Source organism: Chanodichthys erythropterus, chromosome 10 (genome assembly GCF_024489055.1).
Source record: "Chanodichthys erythropterus isolate Z2021 chromosome 10, ASM2448905v1, whole genome shotgun sequence".
In the NCBI taxonomy this organism is placed as follows: Eukaryota; Metazoa; Chordata; class Actinopteri; order Cypriniformes; family Xenocyprididae; genus Chanodichthys; species Chanodichthys erythropterus.
This window is the reverse complement of record NC_090230.1, coordinates 14,453,009-14,476,404: the sequence shown is the minus strand read 5'-3', so window position 1 is coordinate 14,476,404 and position 23,396 is coordinate 14,453,009. Positions and strand designations below refer to the sequence as shown.

At 37.6% G+C, this 23,396-nt stretch overlaps 1 protein-coding gene and 1 pseudogene across 1 annotated transcript; both read right to left on the bottom strand.

The window, feature by feature from the left end:
- Positions 1–1,158: 1,158 nt before the first annotated feature.
- Positions 1,159–2,033, bottom strand: LOC137028137 (kallikrein-13-like; annotated as a pseudogene).
- A 1,357-nt stretch (positions 2,034–3,390) lies between these two features.
- LOC137028136 (granzyme-like protein 1) lies at positions 3,391–11,614 on the bottom strand. Its single transcript, XM_067396898.1, has 6 exons — positions 11,590–11,614; positions 4,912–4,998; positions 4,585–4,735; positions 4,238–4,367; positions 3,644–3,895; positions 3,391–3,561 (listed from the first exon to the last, which is right to left on the bottom strand). The coding sequence occupies exons 1-6, from the start codon at positions 11,612–11,614 to the stop codon at positions 3,391–3,393; spliced, it is 816 nt and encodes a 271-aa protein (XP_067252999.1).
- Between the last annotated feature and the right edge of the window lie 11,782 nt (positions 11,615–23,396).

Genomic DNA, 23,396 nt, shown 5'->3' with positions numbered 1-23,396 from the left:
TTTGGATAAAATCTGAGTTTTTTTTTTAATCTCCCATAGAAAGCAATGAAATTAGCACATTCAGTGTCCAGAAAAGTAGTAAAAACATTATTAAAATAGTCCACGTGACTAGTGGTTCAACCTTAATGTTATGAAGCCACGAGAATACTTTTTGTGCGCGAAAACAAAACAAAAGTAATGACATTATTCAGCGATTTTTCCTCTTCTCTGTCAGTCTGTTAAGCTGTTAGCGCAGTGCTACGTTTCTGTGTTTACGTCTGAATGCTGGCTCATTATTGGCCGGCTCCTGCATTAGCATCGCATGCCCCGTGCGGCTCACGCGAACAGACCGCCGTTCGGACGTAGAACCTGTTGCGCTGCAACAAAAATAGCATAGGAGAATGACAGGGGAGAGGCGAATTTGTTGAATGAAGTCATTATTTTTGTTTTGTTTTTGCATACATAAAGTATAGTAGTGAATGTGCTAATTTCGTTGCTTTCAATGGAGGATAAAAAAACCTCTCGGATTTCATCAAAATATCTTAATTTGTGGTCTTATGGGTTTGGAACGACATGAGGGTGAGTAATTAATGACAGAAATTTCATTTTTGGGTGAACTAACCCTTTAAGTTTGTTTTCATTTCTCTTTATTGTCTTTATTCTGATTCCCACCACTCCCTGGTTACCGTGATTATTGGTTCATTCGATTGTGTTCACCCCTTCACCATCTCTATTTATGTCATTCTGTTTTAGAACACTTGTTTGGATTATATTAGTAATCTTTCTGTTGGAACTTTATTCATCTGCGTCTGTCTATTTTAAACACATCAAATGTCTGCTTTATATGGAGATTTTTTTACCTGGTCTTGACTGCCTCGACTGTATTCAATAATTTAAACGTGTATTTCAGATTAAAATTTTCAGTCACAGGTTTTATATGCTGTCCATTCCTGGTTGATTATGTCTGTGTATGAATGCATTATTTCTGTGTATGAATGCATTATTATAAAGTAACCCATAATATACACGCAAGCACTGACATGTTGTTGTAGTTCTATCTAAAAACAATCTTGCAAGCACATGATTTGTCACTGTGAAAATACAGACTCCGTCATTAGCAGAACAGTTTATTAGGGTCGTTATTGTATATTTAAGCAAAATGCAGTGAACAGGCAAGTCTTAAGTTTCTTTCTTCTTCATCATTGCTTTGATCCAATATACATGTTTTGAGACATCAGTGTAGATATTTGGTACATCAGGATATTTGCACCCCTTTATGTTGAAGGAGACAATGCCCACTGCCATTGAATTGCACACCAACGGATCTCCTGAATCACCCTGCAAGAATATATGCATAGATGGGGTTAAAAGAGTAGAGGTATAGAACATCTCTAATTTAAAATACCTACAGTATGGTAATTTATGTTTATGTAAAGGTAAGACTTTTCTTAAGTCTTTCTTAATTTTTCAAGATAGAAACTTTTTTGTAATTGTACTATTGTTTCAAAACCTTATTTCTGCGCTTAAGACCTTGTGAAAACTTTCCCCAGTATGTATGTTTATTATCAAGCACACTCCACCGTTCTGTTTATATCTTCCAGCACAGATGATGTTCGGTGGAAGTTTTGTTATGTTCTCTTTGTATTTCTCCCATGCTTCCTTGCAGTCGTGGATGCCAACAGTTGATACATTCAAGGCCAGAAGTTTATTAACTTCTTTACGTTGTTTAGTTGAACCCCATCCAGCGACCAAGCACTGGGTTTTGTGTGTAATTCTCTGGTGTTCATCTGGGATTTTCACTCTCTTCACATTTCTTCCCAAAACAGCTTCCCTAGAATGCAAATATTTTATTATTAAATTTGCTCTTGTTTGGTCATGTTGTTCTTGTGAAAATTTCATCACAACCTGACAAGTGTTCCCTTACTTTTAAAAGAATGATGTCATTGCCTGTCTTAACGTCTTTGAACGTTTTGGGGAATAAATTTGCGAACCACATTGTATCTGTCTAGATTTTTCCATGGAGAAATATCATGGTCGCCAAGAACAACAGTCATCTCTTTACTGGAATCAAATAAAGCAGAGGGAGTCAGACATACATTCTACTGAATTGTTCACTCAACAGTCATCATTTACTCATTAGTCAAAGTCAGTGGAACAAAAGACACTTTTCATTTAATGATGAATGTGGCTCAAAAAAGAAGAAAAAAAGGCAGCACAATAAAAGTCATTATTCAGTGGAAATATTGCACTTTTTTTCAGTGAGCTGTTGAATTGATAACCACTGCAAGCAGATCAGTGAGTCAATAATGAGTTGAACTTGGAACCGGAGCAGTTAATATGTGGTTCTTTTGAGCCAGTTCTTTTTTAATGAGCCGCTTTGATTAACAAATCAGTCTGAACAATTTATTCACAAATGACTTGATCCGGTTACAGCAGATTTCTTGAGTTAACAGCTTACTTCGCAGTTTAGCACCTCATTGTCTTTGTGGTATGTGCAAAATGTGTCATTGCCTTTTAACTACTGAAAGTAGAAGGCCAGACATCCCTTCACACCTAACCACAGTTCTGCATTTCCTGATTGTTTCTTCTGTTATTTTTATGTAATCAAATGTAAACTCTGTAAAACATGGTTTCCCAGCTTAAAGGGATACTTCACCCAAACAATGAAAATTAGGTCATCATTTATATTTACCTTATGTTGCGTTTCTTCAGTGGAATATATTTAGAAATGTTTCAACTGTTTTTGTCCATACAGTGAGAGTCGGTGCAGTTGAATACAATATTGGACCCCATAAACATTGTTCATTGTATGGGAAAAAAAAGTGAGTAAATGATGACATTTTTGGGGGAGCTGTCCTTTTAATGCTATAAATAACACATTTTTAAATTGATTTCCCTGAAAAGAACAACCACTGATCTGTTTGTCAAAACATTGCTCAATTGCTTTGAAAATCCTGACCAGATTGACATAGCAACAGTTCAGTCAGTGGCGTGAGTTTGAAGCAGGGCTGTTTGACCAATGGCAGATGACAAGTAGGTTCTGAGAAACCTGTGTGGGAACAGTTAAGAAAAAAAAGAAAAAAAAAGAATTTCCTCAGTTTTCTCTTTGACATTTTATTGCTACTAGTAGTCTCATGATAGGTGTGAGCTGACATGCTGACATGAGCCTCGTGCCCTTGCACAGTCATCTGATTTTCTATTTAAGATGTCTTTGCAAACTAGACTGTTTCTCACAGAGTGTCTGACCACATGCAATGACATCAGCCCCCCACAGGAAACCAAGCCTGCTGAGAAGGATCGAAATGGGTTTGTCACTTCTGACAAATCGATCATGATGTCAAATTATAATATGATCTCAAAAAATCCACACATACAATCAACAGAATGTGTCATTAGAAAATAAAATGTTTTTTAATCAAGCTCTTGCTTCACACCTCCAAAAACACAGTTTATCCAAGGCAGAAATTTGGAGATTCTGGTGTAGACATTGGGTAGTGTAGGGGAGTCACAGTTGTTTTTCTGAGTGAATGAAACGACACCAACTGCAACTTTGTTGCACACCAAAGGTCCTCCAGAATCACCCTGAGGAGTGGAAAAAGTTACAGGCTGTGAATAAAATCGAACAGCTATACTATTTTTGATTTGTCTTGAATATACTTTGTACCTGACAGAATCCTCCACGACCACCTGCACACACCATCCTTGAGGTGGAGAATGTTTCCCTCCAGTACTTCTGACATGCTTTTTTATCAATGATTGTGACATCCACCTCCATAAGTTTAGCACTCGCTGTACCAGCGGTGGTTTTTCTTCCCCATCCTGCAACACTGCATTTGGCATTGGCCTTGATGTCCTTATCTTTCTTTGGTATGGAGATCCAGTTGACTTTTTTGCTCTCTTTGACCTTTACATTTAGCTACAGCACATAATTCAATTATTAAAGCTGAGAAATTTCATAATGAATATGAACTGTATGAGAAACTTTACTGTACTGACAAATTATTTTATTTTTCAGAATCTACTAGGTATCCCCCACCCCCAATAAAAAACAGACAAATTACATTAATATGCATAATCGTAGATACACCAGAAATTAGAGATCACTGTCTGAATGAATGCATTTCATCACATGCAAAATCAGATTTGAAACCAAATTGGACTTCTGTACAATGTGAACAAAACCTAGCGGATTAGGACATTCAGGAATACAATTGTTTTCTTCTAAAAATAAAATGCAAAACCTAGCTGAGTCATTTACCTGAAGTAGCATGATGTCATTTAGCAGACTTTTAGACTCATACCCAGGGTGGATGTGGTAGAATTTGACAGCCATGCGAGAACCATTTTTGAGATCATGAGCTCCAACCACTACTGTCAGTATCTCTCCTCTGTCAAGATGAGAAAGAAAACATGTATTTTGTTGGTATAAGGTCTGATCAAAACTGAGTTTTGCATTTCAGGCCTGATCTATAACAATATGCATTTAGAACGTTATTGTATTAACTTAAATTATGATGCTGTCATTCTAAAGCCACAAATACTTTGGTTTTGGTTGGTCAGTCTGGGACTCTTTGACAACAAAATTCTAACTGAACCAAAACTTACGCTTTATAGCAGTGTGCAGCCGTCATGACAAACTGTTCAGACACAAGGAAGCCACCGCATATGTGTTTGTTATTTCTTTGTATAGAAACCATGTAGGGTCTTGAATGAGGCATGGCTTCTGTGCCGTTCACTATACCCACATTCACAGATGCTGAGAGAGAAATTAGTTTAGGTTGGTTAAATGAGAAATAGATTTGAATGTTCCTTCAGATTAAATCATTGAACGTAGTGATAGAAATGCTAAAAATGCATAAAATGAACATTAAATTTATGGTAAATGTAGAGGACATAATTCAATAGAAATCTGTCATTTTCTGTCAGACTTACATGGGAGGGTTGGATATGGTAGCAGCGTGACTAGCAAAAGCACGGAGACGATCATGATGCTGTTCTGGAAAGGTTTCTGCTGAAGTCCTCCTCAGTGTTGATGATGGCATTTAACATAAAGTGGTCTGGTTTAGCCCCTTATAGTGCTCATACTTCCTCTTTCACAGCTTCCTGTGGGTCTCACTTTGCACTGAAATGGAAAAGATGGGTATTATATTTGTGTTCTTGATGGTAGTAGACTAATTTGACCCATGTGTGATGTAATTCATGTCTAATATTTATTGTAAATTCTGTTAGAGGTGAGAAATCAGTTGAGAGCTTAGTAAAACTGACACACTATCTGTGGTTAGATCTCTAAGACTTTTTAAAATAACTTTTGTTGGCTCTTTATTTTACAACTCAAATCCTGGAGGCTTTTCCAGGACTGTTTTTATATTATTAATATATATTTTTTGACCTGTCTGAAAAGTTGTATTTATAAAATATTATATATATTATTTCAATGAGATGGGTCTACAGGCATGACTGGAAAATGAGGGTGTTGTGTAAGTCATAGGCTATATGGTTGTGCAATGAGAACACTTTGAGTATAATTGATGCTTGCCATATGATATATTTATTGAAAGAAATTTTATGGAAGAATTCAAGAAAAACATTTCCTATTTTTTATTTTCCTTGTAGACACTTAACATTTCAAATTTGTACATGAATCCATAGATCCACGATATACCTAAATGTATAAACTTCAGGATGTTCCTGTGTCAGGATCACATGCATGTGTTGTGCTGCTCACATGAACAGCATCGGCCAATACTGAGCTGGTGTTATGAAGCAGAACCCTGAAACACTGCAATGTGTACCAACTTGTTCTGTTTGTTAATATTGCAATAAAAAAAAAATTGGAGAATGACAGGGAAGAGAAGATTAATTGTTGAAAAAGTTGTTATTTTTGTTTTGTTTTTGTGCATGAAAGTATTCTCGTTGCTTCATAGCATTAAGGTTGAACCACTGTAGTCACATGGACTATTTTAACAGTGTCTTTGCTACCTTTCTGGGCCTTGAAAAGTGCAATGATGTTGTTGCCTATGTGTGGTTCAGATACCTCGGATTTCATCAAAAATGAACGACATGAGGGTGAGTAATTAATGACAGAAATTTCATTTTTGGGTGAACTAACCTTTTAAAAGTATACTTTTATACACTAAAAAGTGAGCCAATTTAGTCCCAAGCACTATTGAAACAGTACACTTACAAGTATACTACTAGTACATTGATACTACATAAAGTATACTTAAAATTATACTTGAACTTTACTTAAAGGTGCAATGTGTAAACTTTAGAAGGATCTGTTGACAGAAATGCAATATAATATACATAACTATGTTTTTAGTGGTGCATAAAGACCTTATATAATGAACAGTTATGTTTTTATTACATTAGAATGAGCCATTTCTACCACAGGCTACTTTCTGCTGTCTCAGACAATGACATCTTTGTCTTGTGTCGGCCAGACGGCCACCGTAGCTTCTCCAAAAGGGGTTTGTGAGGGGTGTGCGCTGTTAGTTGCAGTTCGCAATCTCACTGCTTGATGCCACTAAAATTTACACATTGCACCTTTAAGTAGGGATGCACAGGGCACAACCTAATGTGGGGGTTAGATGTGGTTTAGATACTTCCACATACGTTAGCATGATGAATCTTCGTGTATTTAATAGTTGCCATATCGACAATATATATAGAGAAAAATACACAAACATTCAGAAATCTTTGGGAGATATCACTGAACATTTATTTAACAAAAGCAAAAGTAAATTTCTTAAAGGGATAGGTCACCCAAAAATGAAAATTCTGTTATCATTTATTCAACCTCAAGTTGTTCCAGACCTGTGTGACTTTTTTTTTTTCTTCTGGTAAACACAGGAAGATATTAGGAAGAATGTAAGTAACCAAACAGATCTCGCCCCCCATTGATTACCATAGTATTTATTTTTCCTATTACGGTAGTCAGCCAACATTCTACCAAAAGTCTTTCTTTGTGTACAGCAAAACAAAGAATTTCTAAAAATGTTATTATTTTATATTAAAAAAAGGTCTTTTATTGACTAAATATTTTAGTATGTCATGTATATTTTTTTCATTAAATCAGATAACATTTTAAGCTGTCATATGGTCATGTTACAACAAGCCCCATCACATATGTGCCCACCCTATGGGGCATGTTGTCACATTTCACTTCCCTTCTTTTGGGGTAAATAAAGAAAAAAGTATACGCTGTATTAATGAAACAAAGCCACATATCTGTACCAGACATGTGTGAAATTAATGTGGAACAAAATGAATTCTCTGAACCCTAAGTAGATTTAAACAAACTCAAAAAAGCGTTGGGTTGTGCCCTGCTCTCCCCTATACTTATTAAAATGGAACTTGAAGAACTGGTATGCAGTTTGCTACTCTTAAAAGTACAATATAATTACAAAAAGGCCAAGATCTGTAATTTTGATGCAGGATATAGAGGTACAATCCAACACAGACAGATTTCTCCTTGGAACTTGGTTATGTCATAATGGCTGAATGACATGCTGCTATAAGTCTTAATCAGCACATACAATTTAAATGATGTTTTGAAATTAGCAATGGGAGATTGGGACAGAATGTGTCAGAAAGTTATACTCGAGTTCCACACAAGAGCATTTTAAGGAGAAAAACATGAACATGCCTTACAATAAAACACTGAAACGTCTTGAAGTGCAGTAAATGTGGTAGGGCCTATAAGCAGAATAACTGACTGGAATTATATATAAAATAAATTGCTTTGGAACCACATATGTATTATAAATATATCTTTTTTTGTTGTTTAGCCTGACCATTCTGTTAAAAAAAAATTTGAACTAAAGAACCTCACTTTACAAAGTTATTCCAGTTTTGGAGATTTCTGTCTTTGCCCAAACAATATGAGCCGTACTTGCAAATGTGAAGTGACTTTAGTGCCCACCATGTAATGGTGCCATATCACAATGTAACACAGTTCGTAAACGGGAAGAAGGATGCGGGAACCGGTGAATGTTCAAACAACGTTTTAATTCAATATAAACAAAGAACAAAACGAAAGTAATGCCGGCAGACCCTCGCGGACGTCTGCCGGCCACACAAACATAATAAAACATAAAATAAAGTCCAGGCCTGGTCCTTTCTCGTCCTTCACTGTAGTCGCTCCTCCTTTTATGCCCCCGGAGCTCCTCCGTGAGGGACTCAAAGCTGGTGCGCCTCCCAGGTGATGCTCATTAACACTCGCGCCACCGGCCTCGCGCCGTTCCCTCACGGCTCTCGCCCGCCCTGGTCGCCACACACAATTACAACTCAGTTCATAAAATGATTACATACTTTACAAGATCCACCGTGGCCATGTGCACACATCATCTGTGAGACTGAGTAGCTTTTTCTCCATTTTTTTTTTTACATGTTGCATTATCCATTATCTTCACACTGGCTTCCATAAGACAATCACTCTTTGGACCAGTAATGTGCAGACATCCCCAGCCTGCAATACAATCAATGTCTGTTTTTTTGATGGATTCTTTCTTTGGTAATGATATCCAATTAACATGTTTTAATAATAATAATAATAATAATAATAATAATCCTTACATTTATATAGCGCTTTTCTGGGCACTCGAAGCGCTTTAAATATTGAAAGGAGAATCTCCTCAACCACCACCAATGTGCAGCATCCACCTGGATGATGCGACGGCAGCCATATTGCGCCAGTACGCCCACCACACACCAGCTTATTGGTAGAGAGGAGACAGAGTGAGGAAGCCAATCAGTGTATAGGGATGATTAGGAGGCCATGATGGACAGAGGCCAATGGGCAAGTTTGGCCAGGATGTCGGGGTTACACCCCTACTCTTTTCGAAGGACATCCTGGGATTTTTTTAATGACCACAGAGATTCAGGACCTCGGTTTAACATCTCATCCGAAGGACGGTGCTTTTTGTCAGTATAGTGTCCCCATCACTATACTGGGGTGTTAGGACCCACACAGACCACAGGGTGAGCACCCCCTGCTGGCCTCACTAACACCTCTTCCAGCAGCAACCTAGTTTTCCCAGGAGGTCTCCCATCCAGGTACTAACCAGGCTTAGCCCTGCTTAGCTTCAGTGGGCAACCAGTCTTGTGCTACAGGGTGATATGGCTGCTGGCTTCTTCTTTTTCTTGGTTTGACTTTTTTCTCTAGCTGTAATTCAAAAACATTCAATATTAACAAATAGATTTAATTATCTTCCATAAGATTAAATGTTTTGGGCTACTCATGTAACCATGGTTCTCTGAGAATAGGGAACAAGACACTGCGTCCCCTAGAGGGCACTATGGGTATGCTTCTGGCATGCTTCTGGCATGACCAGTGTCTGAAAAATGAGTCTAAATACGACAATGAACTTGACATGGCAAAGGGATGCAGAGTCTCGTTCCCTATTCTCAGGGAACCATGGTTACATGGTTATCCTGAGACAGAACTCACGCTGCATCCTTTAGAGGGCGTTATGGAGAACAAACTACTTATGCCGCCATGCTGAAGGGGTTAGTGTCCTTTTGGCTGAGCTAAGTCAAATGCTCAAAGGAATCCTCATCCCTAAGTTGCACACCAGCAACGCGATCATAGACCAGAGCTTCTCAGGAACGGAGGCCTCAACAGGATGACTATAATGAGAGGAGGCCTACTACCACTACTATCACTCAGAACTTTTTAGAGAGAAAAGAGCTATAACTCAAACTGACTGGCCCACGAAGCTCTGCAGAGTGGAGGCCTCAAAAACAACAACTCTCATTATGAGAGGAGGCCTAATAACACTCCACACTAAGGTCAGCAGCCATGGAGGCTCCCAGAGAGCTTAACAACCTAGCTCACCTACCACCTAGCCAAGCTCTTAGAGCGGAAAGGAGACCTAACTATGCCCCATGCTCAGGATGTCTTGCAAAGAGGTTCACAGAAAGCCTACAACTTGGGAATGCTGCCCTAGTGGAGATCAAGCGAGCAGGCCTATAGCTGAGCTCACAGGATGAAAACACCACATCCTATGCCAAAATAATAGGCGGAGCTCTGAGGAATGGAGGCCTCTAATAGATCAACTCTCTAAGCGAGAGGAGGATTAACAACACTCCAGTTCCATAGCAGTGACTAAGGACACTAAAGAGAGCCTGACAATGTAACCCTAGGTTTAGCTCGGAAGATGGAGGCCTCATAATAATGACTCTCTGGAGAGAGGAAGCCTAGCTATATCCATGTTAGAACAACTGGAGCAAATGGTTTAATTTTATTAAATTAAACCATTTAAGTTAATGTTAATGTGCTTGTGTCTAAAATGTTTTAAGTTAATGTGCTTGTGTCTGAAAGTGACTTCTGTGTGAGCTGTGCTTCATACATTGCTACACTACTAACATACAATGGACCTTTTTGTCTGCGAATTTTTGCTGATGTGACCTTTGTTATAAACTGTACACATTTTCACTTACAATGTCCCCAAAACACTTTTATAGCCTACAATTAAAAATGCTAGAAAAGAACGTTTTCAATGATAATAGCCTCCTATGTATGTGTTTAGACACTTTGTCGTTGTGAAATAGAAAAGTGATGTTAGTTTCGCCACTTTGTGTGATACATTACATTTAATGCAATGAAAATCATACATTTAAATAAAAAACCTACTTTATTTTTTTTTTTTTTAAGTGTTCAAATACTTTTGAACCACTCCCTGACAGCAACAATGTGTCGGCCCAGATCTGGCCCACATCTGATCCTCATGTTATCCACATGTACTAAATGTGGGCCAAATCTGGGCCACACTATGTTGCTGTCTGGGCTGTAGAAAGACGTTACATCGATGTCACAGACCTATTGGGATCCATGTCACCGATGTGACTGACTGAAAGGGAAAGAACATTTTTAGTAGACATTTTTGTAATCATTTCATTTTAGTTTCCATGCTAATGATCATGATTGTCATTATCAGTAATTTGTTTGGCTTTTGTATTAATGTAACAAAGTCATTTTGGCTACTTGAATCTTTTTCACTATTTTTAGGGGCTGCAATAATGAGGACAACTTTCCGACATTTCAGAGTTCAAAAGAAATCAAACAAATACTTCATCCTTTTTCATTGCAAAAATCACATTTGAAATTATGGAGCAGATAGAGTAAAAGAGTATGCTTATTTGGCATGCTGTCAAGGGGAGGGCTCCAAGCTCGAAATGTGGCCCGGACCCAGAGTAATCCCCCGTATAGTAGTAACTAGCCAAGACTGAGGAGTCGGGATGGCAGAGGGATGCAGAAAAGACTGTGAATAAACAAAGGTGAGTCATATATCATATATTAGGGTTGTTCCGATTCCGATACTAGTATCGGAAATACCACCGATACCAGAAAAAATGTTAGCATTGGTATTATTAAACTCATGTACCGATCCGATACCATTTTCTTAAACAATATCTAGTTTGCTTAACGCAGCAAATCGGAAATCAATTCTTCTTCATGGCTCAGAATGCAAACACAGGAAGTTGTGCTGTGTTGCCATAAGCAACCACTGTTTAGAGCAGCGAAGAAGTGAAAAACAGGGTTATCTATTAGAAATAAAACTAAATAAGATGCTAAACGAATTAATTTAAAGTGAATCTGAAGCCTACCTTTCTCATTCGGCACTGTTTCCATTTTCAAGACGAATGCTAAACTATTAGGCTATTTCTTATGTAAGCTTTGTGCTTCACGCGCATTATCGACAACATCCTTCACATAACAGCATAGTCAGGCGGTGGTCACAGGACGGCAGACTGTATTACAGAATTGAATTGAGCAGTGTAAAGTTTTATATGTTTGGTTGATTGTATTTTATTTTAATATTTAACAGCTGCGATATCAAGTAAGCAATGCAAGAATTTGTGTGCGCGCGCATGAGGCGCCGGCGCGACCACTGGAACATGTTTTTCTTAAACTGTACTCCGTAATTTATGGTTTATGGTCTTAATTTAAAAGCCAGACATAATTCATACATTTACAAAAGACATTTAAATAACGAAAACAAGCAGAATGTCTGTTTCCTTTCCTAGATCGTTGGAGTGCGCCACAATGAACGACTTTCGATTTGTTAATATGTACACCTAATTATATGGTGACATATTTCGCGCAGCCTATAGGCCTAAATATTGTATAATAATGTAACTTTTACATTGTAACTTACCCAACCTATGACTTGACAGCTGAGCCTGAGCACATCAGCGTGGGCATCTCACTTTTGAGCGTGAGAGTTAGGGTTAGGATTTTCGTTCCTTGAACCGGTTCAGAGCCCTGCGCCTAGGTATTGGATCAGTACTCGGTATCGGCCGATACCCTGAGCTCAGGTATCGGAATCGAATGGAAAAGGGGTATCGGAACATCTCTATCATATATCATTCGATATCATAATTTCAAAGTAATCAGTATTATTCATTATACTAATAAGACTTTCTTTTACAGAAATGGGAAACTAAAAGCTGTGCTTTGTGCACACAACCTAAAAAATAAGCATGAAAAGTCTTGTCAGTTTCAGAGTTTGTCCATATCACAGTGTCCGTATCCTATCACAAGCATTCTGGACTTTACAATTCACCTTAAATTATTAAAAATAATTTAATCTGTCTTTTATTGATTATTGTGTTAATGTATCACAGCTAGTCCAACAAAACAACAATGTCAGGAGGATTTACATATACCAACACAAGAGGGAGACATCAAACCAGATTCTGTTTGTAGTGTCACAGGCTGGAGGAGACTGAGCTTTGAAAGGCAACAGAGCACATGTCTCATGGAAGCAGAAGTGAAGATCATATCACATCACAGAATGCAATAATAAATGGAAAGACAACTACTTAGCCTCCTCACAGTTGATCTGTGTCTATGGCCATAGTGTAAGCTGTAGAGTATGTGAAAACAAATTATGTTTTATTAACAAAGTTTGGGAGGAGCATGTTCAAATGATCTACCTAATCAGTACATTTGAAGGCCAATAGCCGACCCAGTTGTTTATAGACAGTCTTTTCTGCATCCCTCCGCCCACCCCGACTCTTCACTCTCGGCTAGTTACTATCTCAGCCAGGGATATGGGGGAGTACTCCCTGGCTGGGATAGTATAAGCATACTGTTTTACTCTATCTAATTACTATCTAATTATCTAATTATTTCTATCTATTACTTATTATTTTTCTACATTCTTAAAAAATGCATCTTGCTTTAGTAATGTTTAATTCAAGCACTCAACCAAAGGGGAGTATACAGTGGGTACGGAAAGTATTCAGACCCCCTTAAATTTTTCACTCTTTGTTATATTGCAGCCATTTACTAAAATCATTTAAGTTCATTTATTTTCCTCGTTAATGTACACACAGCACCCCATATTGACAGAAAAACACAGAATTGTTGACATTTTTGCAGATTTATTAAAAAAGAAAAACTGAAATATCACACATATCACAAGTATTCAGACCCTCCAGGCCTCCATTATCCTTAAATGGAAGACGTTTGGGACGACCAGAACCCTTCCTAGAGCTGGCCGTCCGGCCAAACTGAGCTATCGGGGGAGAAGAGCCTTGGTGAGAGAGGTAAAGAAGAACCCAAAGATCACTGTGGCTAAGCTCCAGAGATGCAGTCGGGAGATGGGAGTTGGCTGAGTTGTAGAAAGTCAACCATCACTGCAGCCCTCCACCAGTTGGGGCTTTATGGCAGAGTGGCCTGATGGAAGCCTCTCCTCAGTGCAAGACACATGAAAGCTCGCAGTGAGTTTGCTAAAAAACACCTGAAGGACTCCAAGATGATGAGAAATAAGATTCTCTGATCTGATGAGACCAAGATAGAACTTTTTGGCCTTAATTCTAAGCAGTATGTGTGGAGAAAACCAGGCGCTGCTCATCGCCTGTCCAATACAGTCCCAACAGTGAAGCATGGAGGTGGCAGCGTCATGCTGTGAGGGTATTTTTCAGCTGCAGGGACAGGACGACTGGTTGCAATCGAGGGAAAGATGAATGAGGCCAAGTATATCCTGGACGAAAACATTCTCCAGAGTGCTCAGGACCTCAGACTGGGCCGAAGGTTTACCTTCCAACAAGACTATGACCCTAAGCACACAGCTATAATAACGAAGGAGTGGCTTCACAACAACTCCGTGACTGTTCTTGAATGGCCCAGCCAGAGCCCTGACTTAAACCTAATTGAGCATCTCTGGAGAGACCTAAAAATGGCTGTCCACCAACGTTTACCATCCAACCTGACAGAACTGGAGAGGATCCCCAAATCCAGGTGTGAAAAATTGTTGCATCTTTCCCAAAAAGACTCATGGCTGTATTAGATCAAAAGGGTGCTTCTTCTAAATACTGAGCAAAGGGTCTGAATACTTAGGACCATGTGATATTTCAGTTTTTCTTTTTTAATAAATCTGCAAAAATTTCAACAATTCTATGTTTTTCTGTCATTATGGGGTGCTGTGTGTACATTAATAAGGAAAAAAAAAAGAACTTATATGATTTTAGCAATTGGCTGCAATATAAAGAGTGAAAAATGTAAGGGTGTCTGAATACTTTCTGTATCCACTGTATATCCCTTCTTCAAGACACAACAACATTTGTGGAGGGAGGTAAACAAAACGATGGACTGTTGTGAATTGCCTATCATAGTTTCATTCATCATGCTCTACTCAAAGTGTTCCTGAACAGGAAACATGCAATGTGCTAAAAACCTCAGTAATTAGTCCCTCCCTTTGGCACTGTTACCCATCCAAGGGAAAGCATACATCCTTGCCCTTTACTCAGAAAAAGGAAAGCAAATGAGAGCAGGACTCGTGCGCACGATTTACATTTTTCTTGCGGGGCTCTGTAGATTTTAACTCTGGTTGGGTTGAAACGTGAAGCAGCTTTTGTAGTGACACTCTGAGATGATATTTCAATATGGCCGTGCCCGTGTCAAATCTCTCACTTGGTTTGCAATGCAAGCTAACATAGCAGATGTCAAATCATGTTAGTGGAGCAAACAATGGTAGCTAAATGTAATTTAAGTTGAAAGATGAACTACAGATTTTTTTTTTTTTTTGTCTATACAGTAATTGTTTGATATACAAGTGAATACAAACTGTAAAGTTATTCAGGAAGATCACTTCAGGAAGTTTTCTCTCAGGACAGGAGACAAAATAACCATTGATTAACCGGTCCGGTTTAATCCAGTTTGGCAAACCAGCAGGCTGGGTAGTTTGTGAGGATTTCTACTGTCAGTGAAACTTAACCCATGGGTTACACAACAATGTGAAAATAATCCAACAAAATGACCCAACAGGCAGAACCCAGCAGACTGCGTAAAAATAACCCAGAATTTTTTTGTGTATAAATAACATGTTTTTAGGTTTTGTTTTTATAACGTTTTTTTTTTTTTTTTTTTTTTTTTACTGTTTAAGTGTCATGATAGGTGTGTGAGCTGACATGTAAATTTTCAGGGGCTTCCAGTAAGAATAGACCTTTTCAAATCTATGGTGAGTCTCATGTCCTTGCACAGTCATTAGATTTTTTATTTAAGATTTCTCACATCCTGTTCTGAGAAGATTTCTCTATAGTGCTGAAGTTCACCTCAGTGTTGATGATGATATTTAGCATAAAGTGGTCTAGTTTAGCCCCTTAGTAGTGCTCGTACTTCCTCTTTCACAGCTTCCTGTGGGTCTGACTTTGCACTGAAGTGGAAAATATAGGTGTTATATTTGCATTCTTTATGGTAGTAGACTAATCTGTCTCATGTGTGATGTAATCCATGTCTAATATTTCTTGTAAATTCTGTTAGAGGTGAGAAATCAGTTGAGAGCTTAGTAAAACTGACACACTATCTGTGGTTAGATCTCTAAGACTTGCCAGTTTTTAATAACTTTTGTTGGAAGATTTTACAAAGCTCTTTATTTTACAACTCAAATCATGGCGGCTTTTCCAGGACTGTTTTTATATTATTATTATTGTTATTACTTTTATTTTGACCTGATTTTGATCAAATTTTATGAAGCAGCACAATTTATGATATTATTCCTGTTTTTATGTTTGTTTGTTTTTTAATTACTGTAATTTTTAGCAACAGTTTCAGATTTTCTCCATGCATGCATGACTGGAAAGTGAGGGTGTTGCCTAAATTATATATGGTGACAATGCCCAATAAACAAAGTTATGTCCGGAAGACGTCTTTTCAGCATCTTTGTCACAAAAGTTGTACGTTGAAAAGACGTCCACTGATGAGCCAGAATGAAAGTTTTTATGACGTCTTTTTTTGACGTCTTCTGCACGTCCAATATAGACGTACATGGAACCTCCGTACAAGGTAAAAAAAAAAAAAAAAGAAACTCAGCCACAGATCCACCCATAGGCAGTAAAACACATGTTCACACCTTTAGATAACTTAGCATCTGTAATTCACACATCTTTGAATTGTGAGGGAAACCAGATCTGAAGGAAAGACTTTCTGGCTCAGCTGAACCAGGAACTTTCATGTTGTGATGAGACAATTCTTCCCCCAGAGGTTTAGATGTTGATGTTTGTTTCATTTGAAGCCACCATTGTGGTGGTCGGTGTTTGCTTTAGTTGGGATCTTGGTCCTCCTCATACATGTTGTGTTAGCTTTTCTTTGGCTGCCGTAACTGTGTGTTTGTAAAAACCAGGATCAGTCAGCTCCTTGTTGATAACAAAATCATCACAAAATAAGCGTTTAATGTTCGTCTTTTAGTTTTGTTTTTATATTTGGCGTTTACAGCCACCAATCTTGTTAAACTGCAGTATTGGCACCAATAGCAATAGCAAATAATCTCATTCTGAATATGGATACGAAGCACGAGATGTTTGAGCAAGTGTTTCATGTAGTCACACACAGACATCAAGATTTTAGATATGAATCAAAACAACGGTGAAAAAACAAAAAAAAGCTTCATGCTGCAATGCTTGATGGGTGTCTTCCAGTGGCGTGCAGTGGTGCTCTGAAATGAGGAGGCACATTTTTTTTTTTTTTTTTTTATGAATCATTGTAAATTAATGTGCATTACTCTTAAAGTTGACAAATCTTCCTTGTTAAATGAACATTACTTTACAGTACATCAAAAAAAAAAGAAAGAAAGAAACCAAATACAACTCTATTTTGTAATTTTACATTAACAATGTAATGTTCTATTTATCAAAACCATGTCAATCTCATCAAGCATCAAGTGTTTTAAGCATTTCTACATTCATTCCAAAATAATAACTAAAGGCAATAATAATTTAAACAATATATTTTATTTGTTTATTGCGGTTTTTCTTTTTAATTGTCAACCTAGAATATTTTGGATCATCAGTCATGCTCCATTAACACCGTCTGTCACAGACACGAATTGCATTTTTAATTTCACCAAGCTGATTGCACTAAAAAACCCCGCAGTAATCATGCTTTCAGTCCATTTCAAGTTTGATTTTGACGTAACATAAAGTAGATATATATCTAACTGGGTGATCTGTTTACTTACTTTTCAGTTAGTCTTCCGATTGACGCCATCATTTGTTCAGTCAAACCTACGTCACGTCACGTCAACGAGAGGCGGGATTTATCGCACAAACCAATCATATCCAATCATAACCAATTACATCCAATCATAGCGCGATGGAGACATTGCCTTCTCTCACGTGACTTTCCCCTATTCATTCTCAGTTACCCCCCACAAAACCCACCGCACGCCGGGGTTCTGATGATTTTCTATAGATTCCTATGAGAGGAAAGGGAGGCATGACTCCATAGACTGCATGACTCCTCTGTGTAACTTTACCTGCGGGTGTCGCTGTTGGGCAGTGTTCCTTAAGAAATACGCGTGACTTGCGCTCTTTTTAATGTCATAATTTGTAATATTTATATGTAATATGGATTATTTTCTCATCCTATTTTTTTGAGGAGGCACTGCCTCCCTTGCCTACTCGGAGGAAACGCCCCTGGTGTCTTCATAGTACAAAACTCATCCTTGAGTCCCAAGCTTTGTTGTTTTGTCACCGTTGTTGTGATTTATATGCAAAATCTTGATGTCTGTGTGTGACTACATGCAACACTCACTCAAACATCATCTGCTTTGCATCCACCTTCAGAATAAGTGATCATTTTAATGCTATTGATACCAATACTGCAGTTACACAAGATTTGTAGCTATAAATGAAATAAATATAAAAAAAAAAAAAAAATTAAAAACAGAACTTTAGATGATCATTTTGTGATGATTTTGTTATCTTCAAGGAACTGGTAACACCTGATCCTGTTTTATCTTGGCTTTCTTTGCCACCACAAATGTATTTTACAAACACACAGTTACGTCAGCCAAAGAAAAGCTAACACAAGAAGTATGAGGCCAAGATTCCAACTAACTGACCACCACAATGGTGACTTCAAATAAAACGAACATTCAATTCAATTCAATTCAATTCACATTTATTTGTATAATGCTTTTCACAATACATATTGTTTCAAAGCAGCTTTACAGAGAATGCATGTCAACATTACAATTTAAAGAATGCAGTTAGCAAATAATGTAATAATTTCGGCAATTAATTTACAAACACTGTTAGCAATTTACTTGAAGGTAGAAGCAATGAGCTCCTGGAAAAATGAATAACATTTTAACAATAATTAGGATATATAGAAAGTTTGGGAATGTGCATGTTGATCCAGATGTTGCATCTTCTGAAGTCCTTGCAGGAGTTGGCGCCATTTCTACACAGGTGTTAGTCATCTGAGGTCTTCTTAAGAGGCTGGAATCCAAACTGAAGCTGATGTACTCTTTAGTCACCGGGACGCACAGAAAAGCAAATGGAGAATAATTAGCGTAGCTGCTGTTCATAACATTAAGCAAAGATAGTTATACCCTTATTTTTGAGTTTAAGTTACATAGACTGAGGTCGGAAAGCTTAAAACTAGGTACCATTAGATGAATGTTGACCTTCTTTGGTTTATCAAACAAAGCATTTGAAGCAACAAAACCCAAAACTTGTAATGAATTGCACATATATTATATTCAACACCACAATCCATCACCACAGACATTTACATTGCACAAAACACCAAATAGAAAAATATGAAAAGAGATTAAAAAAAAAAAAAAACATAATGAAGAAATATCCAAGAAATGTTCAATGTTTGGGTGGTATAGACCAGAAATAAGAATGGTAATGGTGATGAAGCCAGTGGTGTGTGGTAATGGTTGAAATCCTGATGTCCATGCAAATTCCTCAATCATAGGACCTCAGGAAGAAAGCTTGAACAGCACCAGGAAGCCATTGCTTCCTCTATCCCAATGCTTGCCTACTTCCTCAGGTATAGGCTAAATATACCTGGGCTGCATTCCAGTTCGTTTTTTAAATGCCCTTTGCTCCCTAACTTCCCTCAGTCTTGTTGACTCGGATGTACGTCATTGCTTACGTTGCATGAGTGTCCACTTCTGGCAGAACCCTTGCAATTGGCTGAATTGGAATGTCCTAAGCCCTTGATCACTTGGAATCCATAATGGAGCAGATTTATTATTTATTTTTTCCCCTTACAAAATTATGTAATGCAGTATTCTATATGTATATATGTGTTTTAAATATTTAAAAAAATTAATTATTATATCATAGAGTTGTTTGTGGTGGGTCAGGTGGTGGGTAAATGAAACGCGATATGTGGTGACGTCACGATCGTGTTGCATAATGGGTTATGGAGCTGCCTGAAGTGTACATATGAAGTAGACATGCTCCCTCTGTCAAAATGGAGGGAACGAGGGTCTGTCCATATAAACTTCACGCACTTCAAAATGGTGGCGGGGATTCCCCTGAGGGGAAGTGTTTATGGAAGTTTGCGAGTGCGTGTCTAAAACTGGAGTGGAATGCAGCCCTGGTATACTTGGCTAAATGCTCATCTAAAAAGATTTTTAGCACCCCCTAATGGTGCGGAAAAAACAACCTTTAAAAGTAATAGTATTAGAGTCGTTACATAGTCATGTGCAATTGATCTGGTATGAGATGCATTATGTGAATGCTTGTCTAAAGAGATGCGTCTTTAATCTATATTTAAACTGGGTGAGCGAGTCTGAGCTCCTAACATTATCAGGAAGGCTATTCCAGAGTTTCGGAGCCAAATGTGAAAACGGTCTCCCTCCTTTAGTGGACTTAGATATCCTAGGTACAACCAGAAGTCCAGAGTTTTGTGATCTTAAAAAGCGTGAAGGATTGTAGGGCGATAGAAGATTGGTTAAATACACAGGAGCTAAACCATTTAGAGCCTTATAGGTCATTAGCTAAATACTTTATAATCGATACGGAACTTAATGGGTAACCAGTGTAGAGATGATAAAATTGGTAAGAACTCTAGCAGCTGCATTTTGTACTAATTGTAGCTTGTTTACTGAGGAAGCAGGGCAACCAGCTAATAATGCATTACAGTAATCTAGTCTAGACGTCATGAATGCATGAACTAACTTTTCTGCATCGGAAACAGATAACATATGCTATAGCTTAGCAATGTTTCTGAGGTGGAAGAAGGCTGTTTTTGTAACATATGAAATATGATTTTCAAAGGACAAGTTGCTGTCTAATATAACACCCAGGTCTTTAACTGTCGAGGATGGAGTAACAGTAAATCCTTCTAAATGCAGATTGTAGTCTGAAAGATTCTGTGTACAGGTTTTTGGCCCAATAAGTAATACTTCAGTCTTATCGGAATTTAATAGAAGAAAATTACTAGTCATCCAGTGTTTTGATTCTTTAATGCACTCTGTCAGATTGGATAATTTAGAGATTTCATCTGGTTGTGTTGAAATACTACTATGCTATGCCGATGATAACTGAGTATCATCGGCATAGCAGTGGAAACTAATTCCATATTTTCTTATAATATTGCCGAGTGGCAGCATGTATATTGAAAATAGCAGAGCGCCTAACACAGATCCTTGCGGCACTCCATAATTTACTATCGTTACCTTATATTTTTCCCCGTTTAAATAGACAAAATTGTGACAGTCTGATAGGTACGACCTAAACCACCGTAATGCCTGTCCCTGAATACCATGCAGTGTAATTTTGTAGTCGATCTAGGAGTATTTTATGATCTATAGTGTCGAACGCAGCACTGAGATCAAGTAACACTATTGAGATACAGCCTTGGTCAGAAGCTAGAAGTAAGTCATTTGTAGTTTTAACAAGCACAGTTTCATTGCTATGATGAGGCCTGAATCCTGACTGAAATTTCTCATATAGCGTTTTTTTGCAAGAAGGAGCACAATTGGACCGACACCACTTTTTCTAGTATTTTAGACATAAATGGAATGTTTGAAATGGGTCTGTAATTTGCCAATACATTCAAACGTCAACATCCAAACCTCTGTTAATTCTTAATAAGAACTTATGTAGACGTCTGACATAAATAAAGTCAGTCTGGTTAGTAATAAGTGAAGCTGGTAATACTGTTTGTGGAGTTGTTTGATCCTCTGCTGAAATCTTGAGAGATTTAAACATGAAAAAAGTCTATGTATGTATTATTATTATTTTTTTTTACCTTGTAAGGAGGTTTCATGAACATCTATATCGGATGTGCAGATGTCAAAAAAAGATATCATAAAAACTTTCATTCTGGCTCCTCAGTTAATTCTTTTCAACCTACAACTTTTGTGACAAAGTCTTCTTTAACTTTGTTTAGTGGGTGAGAACACTTTGACTATAATTGATACTTGCCATGTGATATGTTTATTTAAAGAAGTTTTATGGAAGAATTAAAAAAAAAAAAAAAATCGTCCTTTTTTATAATTCCATGTAGACACTTCACGTTCATGCTAGAGATGTATGTAGCTCAGAAAAGTGCATCCATCCATAATAAATGTACTCCACATCGCTCTGGGATTTAATAAAGTCCCTCTGAAGTGAAGAGATACATTTGTGTAAGAAAAATATTCATATTTAACATGTTAATATAACTTGTTTAAGCTAGTTATTTTATTGGTTTCCTTGCACTGCCTTAATAAAGCTTTGAAGCATCAGGGTGATTATTCATATAACTCTGATTGTATTTGTCTGAAAGAAGAAAGTCATATACACCTAGGATGGCTTGAGGGTGAGTAATGATGGTGAGCTTCTTGAATCCTCAAAGCCACCCTGCCCCCGCGTATATACAGCTGCATGGGATAATGGAACGCAACTCTGGCAGACTGCAGCTGCCATTGGAGCAGGTTAAGAAAGAAACCGCTTGCGGATTGTTCGTCGAAAGGTTCCTTTTTTGCCATAATCCTCCAACCACCGTAAGCTTTCCATTCCTTCTTGATCTTCATACTGAGATCGAGAAGGCATGGAAGAACCTGTATTCAGCTCGTATTCATCAACATCAGCAGGTTAATTCGTTAGTGTTGATGGAGTGAGTATGGGTACGCGTCGATGCCTCCTACTGATGAGATGGGAGCAATTATCTTGTAATATAGGCAGGCTCCAGTGCTCTACACGTGTTGCTTTACAGTCAATGTCTGTTTGTAAGCATATCATTTGGCAGACTAAATAACTTTATTGCACACCATGTAATATTTTAATTAGGCCTATATGGTTGTGTCACTTTGACTGATTAATGTATGTTATACTTTAATAATAATAAAAAAAAAAAAGGTTTTGTAAAAAAAGGTTTTGCTTTTTTTGTTATCTATGAAGTCACTTTAAGGTGCCCTAGAACCATTTTTCACAAGATGTAATATAAGTCTAAGGTGTCCCCTGAATGTGTCTGTGAAGTTTCAGCAGAAAATACTCCATAGACTTTTTTATTACTAATTTTTTTATTCTGTGTGTGTCCCCTTTAAATGCTCGCACTATATAATACATTACATAAACAAAGTTCACACAGCTAATATAACCCACAAAATGGATCTTTACAAAGTGTTCGTCATGCAGCATATCAGATCATGTAAGTATGGTATTTATTTTGCGGATGTTTACATTTGATTCTGAATGAGTTTGATAGAATGCTGCGGCTAATGGAGCTAAAGCTAACATTACACACTGTTGGAGAGATATATAAAGAATAAAGTTTCATTTATGAATTATACAGACCGCAAGTAAAATAACAACACAGGCTCTGGTCTCTGTGAATACAGTAATAAACGATGGTAACTTTAACCACATTTAACAGTACATTAGCAACATGCTAACGAAACATTTAGAAAGATAATTTACAAATATCACTAAAAATATCATGTTATCATAGATCATGTCAGTTATTATTGCTTCATCTGCCATTTTTCGCTATTGTCCTTGCTTGCGCTGCTCCAGACGTTAATACTGGCTTGTCTAATGCCTTGAACATGGGATGGCATATGCAAAAATTGGGGGCGTACATATTAATGATCCCGACTGTTGTGTCACAGTCAGTGTTGTTGAGATTCGCCTGTTCTTCAGAGGTCTTTTGCAAAAATCTAATTTACATAAGAAGGAGG

What these genes read in the sequence shown, in the direction of transcription:
- LOC137028136 (XM_067396898.1), bottom strand. Translation starts at nt 11,614, where the DNA reads ATGGAAACAGTGCCGAATGAGAAAG. An exon ending in AACAGTGCCGAATGAGAAAG is followed by an intron (nt 4,999 to 11,589) that starts GTAGGCTTCAGA and finishes AACACTGAGGAG; the next exon opens with GACTTCAGCAGAAACCTTTC. An exon ending in GCTGCACACTGCTATAAAGC is followed by an intron (nt 4,368 to 4,584) that starts GTAAGTTTTGGT and finishes TCATCTTGACAG; the next exon opens with AGGAGAGATACTGACAGTAG.